This window comes from Otolemur garnettii, unplaced genomic scaffold (assembly GCF_000181295.1).
Source record: "Otolemur garnettii isolate 467f Iridium unplaced genomic scaffold, OtoGar3 scaffold00003, whole genome shotgun sequence".
Classification (NCBI taxonomy): domain Eukaryota; kingdom Metazoa; phylum Chordata; class Mammalia; order Primates; family Galagidae; genus Otolemur; species Otolemur garnettii.
In genome coordinates this window covers 625253-637012 of record NW_003852398.1, presented here as the reverse complement: position 1 = coordinate 637012, position 11760 = coordinate 625253, and the positions used below count along the sequence as shown (strand labels likewise).

At 52.6% G+C, this 11760-nt stretch overlaps 1 protein-coding gene across 1 annotated transcript in view; it reads left to right on the top strand.

The window, feature by feature from the left end:
- TSPAN17 (tetraspanin 17) overlaps nucleotides 1–11252 on the top strand; it is an 11829-nt gene extending 577 nt beyond the window's left edge. The window contains exons 2-9 of the mRNA XM_003781906.3: nucleotides 3212–3262; nucleotides 3352–3498; nucleotides 4277–4447; nucleotides 6785–6910; nucleotides 8245–8292; nucleotides 8888–9004; nucleotides 9081–9142; nucleotides 9962–11252. Of these exons, the coding sequence (XP_003781954.2) occupies nucleotides 3212–3262; nucleotides 3352–3498; nucleotides 4277–4447; nucleotides 6785–6910; nucleotides 8245–8292; nucleotides 8888–9004; nucleotides 9081–9142; nucleotides 9962–10136 (897 nt within the window). The 3' untranslated portion in view covers nucleotides 10137–11252. The remainder of the gene's footprint in view (nucleotides 1–3211; nucleotides 3263–3351; nucleotides 3499–4276; nucleotides 4448–6784; nucleotides 6911–8244; nucleotides 8293–8887; nucleotides 9005–9080; nucleotides 9143–9961) is intronic.
- The last annotated feature ends 508 nt before the right edge of the window (nucleotides 11253–11760 follow it).

Genomic DNA, 11760 nt, shown 5'->3' with positions numbered 1-11760 from the left:
GGGGGGCGGGTCCCCTTTATAGCTAGGGGTAGGGGAAGTCTCCCTGTGTAATCCCGAGGCTGGGTGGAGAACGGGGAGGTGTTTCCTTGAAGACTCCGGGGCCCTGTTAGGTGTGGGTCGTCTCTTCTTTCGCTGGCTCCCTTGCTACCCTGGGATGTGGCGTGTGCGCCAAGCCCCACCCCTGGTTTAGCTGGTTGGAAGGGGATTCTGGAGAGAAGGGAAGGGCCAGGCACGCTCCTTGGTCTCCTTTCCCATCCAGCACCTGGTTTCTGCCAAGGGGACAGGTGGGTTTACAGCCCTCCCCTCACCTCAGTCTGCTAGTAGAAGGCTGGCTCCCTAGCTCGCCAGGGCAATAATCTAGTTCTCAATGGCAGGAAGCGGGCTAGCCCTGGGGACCAGAATTCAACATTCCACAGCTCACAGAACGGAGGCTCCAGGGCGGGGCATCCCTGCCCAGAGAAGAAAGATGCTGGTGCCCCTCCTAGGGTGGCATCTGGGTCCTGTCAAGTCATCTTTCCCATCTGGCCAAAGCTGTGGCCTCTGCAGCCTCTGCTCCCAAGGCCTTGGGTGAAAATGCCAGGGGCCCTTTCACTTGTGTCCAGCAGGACTCATGCTCTCTACCCACTTGCTACCACTAAGCTCACCAGTGTGGTAAGTGGCCTTGCACTAGCAGTGCTCAGCTCTGGAAATTGTTGGGAGCACTGGCAAGGAAGCCAGAAGGCCTGGGTATATCAGGCCTAGCTGTGAGACCTTGGGCAAGTCACCTCTCTCTGGGCTTTAGCTGTCTTGCCTGGGAGGGGATGATAAAGAAGTCTGAGTGCTGTTAAGCAGGTTAAATGAGTTCTGATTTGTTGTATTCTCACACTGCCTTATGTTTTACAGATGGGGAAACTGAAGGAATAGGTATAGAGAGGTTAATTCATTTACCTAGGGTCACAAGCCAGAAAATACAGAGCCAAGGTGACAGCCGAGAGGGCAGTGGGTAGAGGTAAGGCAGAGCAGTGAGTAGAGGTAACTTGAGTGCCCTGGGGGAGCAGGCAGAGGGGCCCAGGTTTGTTCTAGGTCTTGGGCAGGGGACTAGGGGTGGGAACTTAGAGCTTGGAAGGGCAGGGACCTGGGACTAAGCATTTGGGTTTTTTGTTAGGGCACCATGGAGCAGTGAGGGCTTGGGAGTAATAGGTCTGATCTGGCTTTTGTATTGGAGGCAGTTGGGTGTAGCTGCCATGGAGAGGGTGGGGGAGAGGCAGGGAAGAGGGCTGGGGCTTCGGGGATGGGGAAAGTAAGAAAGGCTCCAGGGAAAGTCCTGAGGCTGAGTTGACTGGGCTGGCCCACTTAGGGGGAAGGTAAGGGGAGGATTCAAGTTTGGATTAAGGAGTCCTATGAAACAGACCCAGAGATTTTTGTTTGTTTGTTTTAATGTCAACCACACCATGGTGTTGCCCTGCTCAGAACCTGCTAGTAGTTTCTGTGGCTTTTTGAATACCATCCAGACGCCTCCCCATAAGCAACAGCCCTGTGGGGTCTGGCCCTGCCACCTTTGGTTTGTTCCTGCACCTCAGGGCCTTGGCCTTTGCCAGTCCCTCTGCTGGGAATACTCTTCTCCCTCCTCCTTTTCATCATTCAAATCTCAGCTAAAATGCTACCACCCTCCCTGCTGCTCTTTCCCAGCCCCAAGTCACTTTGACACCATGTCACCCTGTTTTCTTAAAGGATCTGTTAGTTTCCAAAATTTCCTTGTTTGTTCCCTCATTGTCCATCTCCCCCACTGGAGTGGAGCTCCACGAGGGCTGACAACCCATCTTTCCTCTTTGCCATTGTAATCCGAGCACATAGAACAGTGCTGGGGACACAGATGTGTTACATACAGCAGCCAGGTAAGTGTAGGAGTCTGAAACCAGTGCAGGGTTTGGGTGGATATCTGGGAGATGCTAGTGTCTTAATGGGATAGAAAATGAGTGTGAAGAGGAAGAGCATGGGGAGGCTGAGGTTGGAAACCTTGAGTAGTGGCCTGTAGGTAGCAGGTAGTGGCAGGGGAAGGCAGAGCATCCTGGGAGGAGGGAATGAAGTTGCATTAACCAAAGAGGGGCTCAGGGAGAAGAAAGTGGCGTTCAGTCCCCTGTCTAAAGTCTGGAGACTGAAGTGGTATGAGTTAGTAGAAGTGATCTTTGGTTTCACATCACCAGTCCCAGCAGCAGGGAGGAGAGGGAAGACTATTTCCAGAGAAAGAGTCTAGCAGTGGGAGGTACATAGGATCAGGGAAGGGAACGTGTTAAAGGTCTTGACCATGGCTATGTGCTGAGGGGAAGGAGCTTATAGACAAAGCAGGTGGATGAGGAGATCTAAGGAGGTAGGTGGTCACCCTGGGCTTGAGCAGGAGGGGGCTTGCCCAGGGTCAGGCATGAGGGGTAGCCATCTTTGACATCTAGGGTTCTTCTCAGTAAGGAATTGAGGTAGGGTGGTGGGTAAGATGAAGACATTGGAGGGGGATGCCCTGGTAGGGAGTCTCTAGCTATTGTTTAAAAGGCCCAGGCAGAGCTGTGGTGGCCATGCATCTTCTAGGACAGTGGTTCTCAACCTTCCTAATGCCATGATGTATTTTCATTGTTATAAAGGGGTCGCCACCCACAGGTTGAGAACTGCTGTTCTAGGGCAAAGCCACTGGCCCAAGTCAGGGTCCCTTAGCTGGATCCTACTCTGCGTTGAGATTGTTCCTCATTCAGTGGTATTTCGTTGTGAGCCACAAACACTAACTCTGGCAGATAAAGGCCAAGCTGGTGGAACAGAGCAGGGACCAGTGTTGAGGGGAGTAGGGTGGCAGTCATAGGGCTTTAGGGCAGCAGGAATGCTGGACTTGGGGAGGGACAGAAAGGAGGCTGGGATCCCGGAACCCCAGTACCACTGGGGGCAGGAGCAACAGCTCAGGATGCTGCCTCTGCTGCTGTTACTTGGCAGGAGTGTTTTGGCCACTGTGTGCTCCAGTTTTGAGTTCTAGGAACGGGGCCCTGACGTTCACCTCAAGCTCCATCCTGTGGGGAAGAAGTATGTACTGATATGTGTTCTTGGGGAGGTGGAAAGAACTCTGGATCCTGTTCACAGCCCTGGTGACTCTTCCACTCTCCTGGGCTTCTTCAAGGCCCTGAGCACTGGAAGGGATGAGTGAGGGTCTTGGTGCTGGTGCCCAGCCCTGAGCTATTCGCTGCTGCTCTTGCAGGTGCTGGGAGGCCTGTTCCTGGCAATTGGCCTCTGGGCCTGGGGTGAGAAGGTAAGGCAGTGGGTGGGGCACGGGGCAAGGTGGGGCAGGGTGGTGGGAAGGTTGGCTTCCCACACCTGCTTCTGCCCACACTGGCACAGGGCGTTCTCTCCAACATCTCGGCGCTGACGGATCTGGGAGGCCTTGACCCTGTGTGGCTGTTTGTGGTAGTTGGAGGTGTCATGTCAGTGCTGGGCTTTGCTGGCTGCATCGGGGCCCTCCGGGAGAATACCTTCCTGCTCAAGTTTGTGAGTGACCCCTGCCCTCTGAGATCCATTGGTACCCTACCTGCCTCCCAACCACCAACTAAGCATTGACTGGCTCTTGCTTAGTAATGAGTATCTTTGTTATTATACAATAATAATAATGATAGCAATTATCAGATTCATATTATCTATGTTACGGTCCTTTGTGTGCTATGATGAATGACTGAAACCTAGTGGCTTAAGCATAAAAACATAAAAATCCTTAACTCAGGTAAGAAAAACCCATGGGTGTGCTGGCCAAAGGTGTATTTTGATCTGGGGGCAGCCACAGTGTCATTCGACCTGGTCTCTGTTTCTCAGCTCTGTGCCCTCCTGGTTTGGCCCTATTCCCAGGACTGGCCTCACTCTATGTTCCCAGGAGCTCTGCTGGAAGCTGAGGGCTCTCTTCCAACTTCTCAAAGTGCTTTTAATTGCATCCTCTTGGCTCTGATTGGCCATCTCTGGACCAATCCTTGTGAGCAGAGGGGGAGGCCATTCTCTGATTGGTGGGTTCGTGTCACACCCTGCTCTTGTATCTGGGATTAGGGAGAAGTGGAACTAAAGCTTTGCGTGTGGAGGGTAGTTTTCCAAAGAAAGCAGGATATTTTACCAGGCAAAGACCATAAAACAATAATAAAATAAGTGAAGGTGGGGACGCTGGGCTTCCTTGCTCTCTGTAGAGGTTGGGGTAGAGCTCTTTCCTGTTGGCACCTCCAGGCCCCAGGAGGTCATCAGAGCCCTGCATCTCCAACCCTCATCATCTGTGTGCCCCCAACCCCAGTTTTCTGTGTTCCTTGGCCTCATCTTCTTCCTGGAGCTGGCGACAGGGATCCTGGCCTTTGTCTTCAAGGACTGGATTCGAGACCAGCTCAACCTCTTCATCAACAACAACGTCAAGGCCTACCGGGATGACATTGACCTCCAGAACCTCATCGACTTTGCTCAGGAATATGTGAGTCCAGCCTTCAGCACAGGCCACACCTAGTACACAACTGGTGGGCAGACCCTAGGGAAGAGACCTAGGAGTGTCCCCGTCTAAGGACAGGCAGCCCCCCCGGCCCCTGGTGATCCCCATGGATCTTGGTTTCCCTAGCTCTGTGAGAACACAGCTTTGGGAAACAGCAGAGGGTTTAAACTGGCAGCTCCCAGGCTGGGGCTTACAACACACCTAAGCAGAGGAAATTTGACTTAAAAATATACATTTCTGGCTTGGCTCCCATTACTCAGTGGTTAGGGTGCTGCCACATACACCACGGCTGGTGGGTTCAAACCTGGTCTGAGCCTGCTAAAACAATAATGACAACTACAGCAAAAAAAATAGCCAGGCATTATAGTGGGCTCCTGTAGTCCTAGCTACTTGGGAGGCTGAGGCAAATGAATTGCTTAAGCCCAAGAGTTTGAGGTTACTGTGAGCTATGATGCTATGGCACTCTACTGAGGGTGACATAGTGAAACTCTGTCTCAAAAAAAAAAAAAAGACTAAGTGCCTGTAGCTCAGGTGGCTAAGGCACCAGCCACATACACCTGGTGGGTTCGAATCCAGCCTAAACCTGCTAAACAACAATGGTGGCTGCAACGAAACAACAGCTGGGTGTTGTGGCAGGCTCCTGTAGTCCCAGCTACTTGGGAGGCGGAGGTAGGAGAATCCCTTGAGCCCAGGAGTTGGAGGTTGCTGTGAGCTGTGATGCCATGGCACTTTACCCAGGGCAACAGCTTGAGGCTCTGTCTCCAAAAAAAAAAAAAATATATATATATATATACACACACACTTCCCCTTCTACTGGGCCCACAACATGGCCAAACTCATACAGGAGACTGTTTGCTGCTGTCTTCAACACTTTGTATTTTATTCCAGGTCAGCTCTTTTTCTCATTTATATTATGTTTGGCTTCTATACACATTAGAGTTTAAGACCCTTGACTAAAGCTCTGCCCTCAAGCTTACAAAGCTAACCCCTGTGAAGAAGCAGCTGGAGAATAGTTCATAGAACATGAGATGCCTTCCACTTGCACATTCTTGTCCACTCACACTCAGTCTCACACACACACAGCCATACACTCAGTCACACTCACATACAGCCATACCTGATCACACCCACACATAGTCACACACAGTCATACATTCACAGTCACACCCACACATGGTCATACAGCCACACACAGTCACACTTTGTCACATCCACACACGGTCACAGGCCTTTGGCACCATTCATCACCAGAGTTAGCTCTGGGATCTGGAGGTAAACCAGAGCTGGTGCCTACTTCAAAGAGCTCTCAACCCAAGACAGAGGCAGACATATGGCCAAGCAGCAATAACATGATTAATTTATTCAACACAGGATTGTTAGGAGCCTACTGTATTCCCGGCCCTGGACCATGTGCTGGGAATCCAGGGGTGAAAAAACTGGGACCTATCCTCATGGGGATGGCATGTGGGGAAGAGACATGATAAATAAGCAAAACAAACAAATGTGTTTGTGCTCATGTGAGTGTGTGAAATAGTAAGTTGTGGTAAGGTAAGAGCTGAAATGAAGGGTGGAGAGAAGAAAACCTTACTGGTGACCTTGACGCTTCCCAAAGGAGGAGGAGGAGCAGTGGTGTGAAGCAAGAGAGTGTTTTGTGGTGAGAGCAACTGGCACCGAGTAGGTGCAAGGAAGAAAGTGGAGACCAAGCTGTGCTCTGGGCCCCAGCTTGAGGGATGCATGGCAGGTTCAGTGCCCTGGCTTACTGCCTAGACCTGCCCTGAGGTTGTGTACCTCCTGTCCTATGGGCCGCCCACAAGCCCCTGTGCCACTTCAGTCAGTCAGGACTGCTAGCTGTTGTGTCCCTCACCAGACTGTGAACTTGGTTCATCACCATGGTCCTTGCCTAGGGAGCAGCACAGGTTATCCTGGGCAGGGGTGATGGAGCTAGGGGATGATACCTGCGGGCATATGGGAAATGGGTGGGCTAGCTGTGGGGTACAGGGAGGGTGGGAGAAGGTCTTTGTAAAATCTTTGGGGCAAGTGCGGGGATACCGAGTACAGACATGAGGTTCATGGTATCTCTGTCCCTACATGGCAGAAGCCACAGTCCATGAGCCGGTATCCTCCATCTCTTCCCTCCCTTTTTTCAGCCTCTCTTGGGTCAGGGGGACAATCTCAGGACTCCTTCCCAGCACTCCTCGGCCTCTGCCAGCCTGTCTGCTATGAGGGTGGGGAGGTGCCCCCTCCCAGACAACTTTCTCTTCCTACAGCTGGGGTTGGTCCCCAGAGTGGGCCTGGCTCACTGGGCTCTCCCCTGCCCCACAGTGGTCTTGTTGCGGAGCCCGAGGGCCCAACGACTGGAACCTCAATATCTACTTCAACTGCACTGACCTGAACCCCAGCCGGGAGCGCTGCGGGGTGCCCTTCTCCTGCTGCATCAGGGACCCTGCAGTGAGTGGTGCTGGGAGAGGGGTGGAGGTGCTGCTGTGTGCTCAGCCCTGTCCAGGGGATGTGGGTACTGGGGACGCTCTGCAGCCTGTTGGAGCTGCTCTCCCTGTCCAGGAAGACCAGGGGACAGGGACTGTCCCAGAGGTGTCCTTGTACCCTGTATTCCTAGCTAAGGATTGGCCAAGGGCCAGCCTCCTCTCATTCATGAGCATATATGCCAAGGGGTGTCCGGGCCACCCCTAGTCACCACCCCACTCTACCACCATGGCAGGGTATTGGGGTGGGGGTTCTGACCCTTTTATTTATGGCTTTTTTTTTTTTTTTGAGACAATCTCACTATATTGCCTTTGGTAGAGTGCTATGGCGTCACAGCTCACAGCAACCTCAAACTCTTGGGCTTAAGTGATTCTCTTGCCTCAGCCTCCCAAGTAGCTGGGACTACAGGCTCCTGCCACGATACCTGGCTATTTTTTGGTTGTAGCTGTCATTGTTCTTTAACAGGCCCGGGCTGGATTTGAACCTACAGCTCTGGTGTATGTGGCTGGCACCCTAGCTGCTAAGCTATAGGCACTGAGCCTATTTATAACTTTCTTCAGTGCAGAAACCTCTAACAGTATACTTCTCCAGTCACGGTTCATCTGGCTGCCAAGGACCAGGTTTCTCTCCATTGTTAGTGAACTCCAGCAGGCAGAATTCCTAAACAGGAGGCAGGTCCAAGTTGGTGTTTTCAGCCACATGCCCTGCTGACTGTGAAAGAGGCATATGGACCTGTGGAAGCCTTGTTTAAGAGGGTGGATGTGGCCAGGTGTGGTAGCTTACACTTGTAATCCTAGCAGTCTGGGAGGCCAAGGCAGGAGGATCCCTTGAAATCAGGAGTTTAGGACTAGCCTGAGCAAGAGCAAGATCCTGTCTCTATTAAAAATGGGAGAATTAGTGTGGTAGTAAGCTCCTGTAGTCCCAGCTACTTGGGAGACTCAGGAAGATCGTTAGAACTCAGGAGTTTGAGGTTGCTGTGAATTAGACTGATGCCACGGCACTCTAGCCTGGACAACAGAAAAAGACTTTTTCACGCACCCACAAAAAAAAAAAAAAAGAAAGAAAAAATTAGTGGTGGAGTGCGGCACCTGTGGCTCAAAGGGGTAGGGCGCCAGCCCCATATGCCGGTGGGTTCAAACCCAGCCCCGGCCAAAAACTGCAAAAAAAAAATAGTGGTGGACACAGAATCAATGGTTCCATCTGCTTCCTCTGAGAAGGAAAAGCCATCACAGCACCCAGGTGCCATGGACCCCCATAAGATGCCCCCTTGCCAAATCACTGACTGGTCTCTTTCCCCTCAGGAAGATGTCCTCAATACCCAGTGTGGCTATGATGTCCGGCTCAAACTGGTAAGAGGATGTGGACGGGGCTGGGGAAGCTGGGGACACTGGGAAGGCATGGGAGGGCCCTCCTGTAGCCCCTGTGAGAGGCCTCTTCCATAGCCCCTCTGAGAGGCCTTAGGGATTCTGTGGGAAGAGGGTGCTCAGCCCGTGGAACCCACCTGATACCAGGAGCTGGTGTGGGTGGCTATGGGTGTAGCATAGGTGGGTGTGCTTGCACCCAGCATTGTGTTAGGCACTGGGGTCCAGCGCTGAGACAGCAGAATCTCTGCCACAGAGGAGTAGAGAAAGACTGAAGTTCTTAGGTGAAGAAATATGGACAGTCAGGTGACAGAATCAGCTGAGAGCTTGGAAGAAAATAAAAGAGGTGATGGAAGAGGGGCTGGGTGGCCAGGGAAGGCCTCTCAGAGGAGGGGGCATCATGCTGAGACCCCATGAGCCGGAGCCAACTGCACAGGCCCTGTGGCAGCATTCCTGGGTGGCCTGCAGCTACCAGCTCAGGGCGGAGGGCGGGCCTGAATGGGTGAGCAGAGGAGGGAAAGAGTGTGTTCAAGAGGAGGCCTGCGGTGGCAGGTGGTCGAGCCTGGTGCCTACATGTCCCTAGGAGCTGGAGCAGCAGGGCTTCATCCACACCAAAGGCTGCGTGGGCCAGTTTGAAAAGTGGCTGCAGAACAACCTGATCGTTGTGGCTGGGGTCTTTGTGGGCATTGCGCTCCTCCAGGTACTGCTGGCCCTGATTCCCCTGCCCTGCCCAAGGCCTACCCTGACCTTGCCCTTACTTGTCCTCTATCTTACAGATCTTTGGCATCTGTCTGGCCCAGAACCTCGTGAGTGACATCAAGGCAGTGAAGGCCAACTGGTGAGGCTGCCCGGCCATGGCCACATGCCTGGCCTGCACAGGCCTCTGGTGGGGCTCCCCAGCCCCTCCTGCTCTGCTCCTGATGGATGGGCAAGGCTGCAGGAGGCATTTCTGCTTGAATTGGAGTCCCAAGTAGGGGCTGCTCTACTCTTGTGCTGCCCACTGTCAGAGAAGCCACTGTGGCTCTGCCCAGGCTGCTTGTCCTAGAGCTGTGTGCACTGAGGGCACTTGCGTGTATGTGTATGTGTGTGTGCGTATGCACATGCGTACACACTCATGCTTGGGACCACCGGACTTGGTGGTGTTAGGGTGGACTTGTCAGGGGACTGGGAAGGACGCAGCTTGAAGGGTACAGGCCAGGTGGAGTGGGAGGCGCTGCTGTGGGGGGTCTGCCAGTGTCCTGTGTCCCCACACCCAACTCTGGGACACACTGCCCTGAGCATGGCTGTGGGAACTGCTGTTTCTCAGGCTGTTGCCTCACAAGGCTGCAGAGCTCTCTTCCTAGCTGTGAACTTGAGCCTGCCAGAAGCCTACTTCAGCCTCAGTATCTCAGACTCTGAAATGGGTCCCAGAATTTTCTTGGTTTTGCTTGCCTCTCAGGAGGAAATCTGATGATGGCTAGAAACTACACAAATAAATAAAACGTTGAAAAACACTGGCTTATGCCCACCATCTTAGAGGTTCTGCCAGCTGTGGGGCCTTAGCAGAAGTCCCCATTAGGGCCCCTGGCCTCGCCCCACCCTGCCAACATGTTTTCTTTGGCCTGGGTAGTTTATACATTTCAGCCAACTTTTAAAAATTGGTATATTTCACATAAAGGTCCATATCCACGACTTGTCTTGAAGAACGACCTTCTGGCTACGCTGGCTCTTCAGTAGCAACATTACCCAGGACACACGCTTCCCTGGTCACTGAGGGCCCACCTGGCTGGTCTGCTCACCTAAGTGCCCTACCTGGCTCCCTGGAGGCTGGGAGTTGGCCTCCCCACCTCTAGAGTTCTTCCTGCGCACACCCAGAGGCTGCTGCGGGCTGAGCTGGAGAGGCACAGGGACATGAAGGGTGGGGAGGCCAAGCCCCATGCTAAAGAGGGTGCAGCCTGGAACAAGTCTAGCCCTTCTGAGGACTCAAGTGCTAGGAGAGTCGCTGAGGGGCAGGTCCGGGATGCCTGAGTTGGGCAGCTGTGGATGGTTGACTCCTAGGAGTCAAGTTCAAAATCTTCTGGGTGGCTACAGAGCTGCCCAGTGGCCACCAGAGGGCATGCCAGGACAGCAGTGAGTTTGCCTACCTTCCCCATTCAAGCTCACCCCAGTAGGGCGGGCCCCTGCTCTGCTAACTAGCACTTGGAAGTTCAGGGAAATCGGAAACTTCTAAAGAGAAAATTGGCCCAGGCTTGAGAAGTCTGGCTGTGTCCTCAGCTCTCTCTCTTAATGGCTACACAAAGGATTGTTTGTGGAGTGACCTGGCTATACCCTCCCTGGGCTTGGCTATGCTTGTCCAGAAGTCTCTAGCTCGGGTGCCCCCAAGCGCCAAGTACATAAATGAAGTAGGCCCTTAAGTTGTGAGGCCTACTTTACTTTGACTCTCCAGCTATTACTGTAGACAGAGGAAGACATTGCTTTGTGATGAGAGAAAGATTGGTATGACCTAGTCGATAATGGCAACTTGCCTCAAGAGCAATAGAGTATGGTGGGGACACAGCATAGATACCCATCTGAAGGTGGCAGCTGCCATTCTTAGTTCTAACTAATTGCTGTGATGTGGGAATGTAGGTCTGATGTCAGAAATCTGGAAAAGCGAGAAGTACAGATTTTTATGTGAAATATTCTGATTTTTAAGTTGTTGGCAACTAATCTGTAAACCAAACAAAGCGTGTAGGGTCTGGCTTTGACCCCTGTGCCACTATAGATCCCTCTGGCCTGGTCACCTGCTGGGACCCTGGCTGTTCTGCCATTCAGGGATGCTGAGTGCAGCTGCCAGTTAGGTGGGCTGTGGGCCGTGTACCTGTGTCCTGGCTCCCCAGCACAGGATGGGTCATGCCCTGGGGCCCATGACAGGCAGTGGCTATGGGTGGTTTATACACATGACAATAAACTCTGCTGACTATATTGTGTATATGTCTTGCATTTTCTAATTCCAGATGCTTTTTGCTTTCATTGTTTCCCTAAACCACATAACACCCTTGTAAGGGGGTTTCTTTTCTTGATCAGGAAACTGGGATACAAGAGAGGGGAGACACACCCATCTGGCCCCTCTTGCTGGAGTTTTGCACCACACTGGTCCTGTGTTTCTAGTTCTGGGTGAAGCTTCTGTTCTCCTAAGGATAGTGATGGAATGATGGTTCCCCAAGCAGAAACAGCATAGTTGGGGGTGGAAAGAAAGAGGAGAGAGAAGGGCAAGGCCTCTGCCCTTATACTGCATTCTCGTTGGTGAGAAAGAAAAAAAGAAAATAAGCATTTTGGTTAGTAATGTGTGCTGTGGGGGAAATAAGAATGTTTGCAGGGAGCCTGGGAGAAGGAGGAGGGCACCATCTCCTGGGCACTGCAGGGACTGTGAACTAGGTTTTGGCCCCAGCTTCTGTAGAGGTCCTGAAGGGTGGCTGGAGAGGCCAGAGTCAGGGA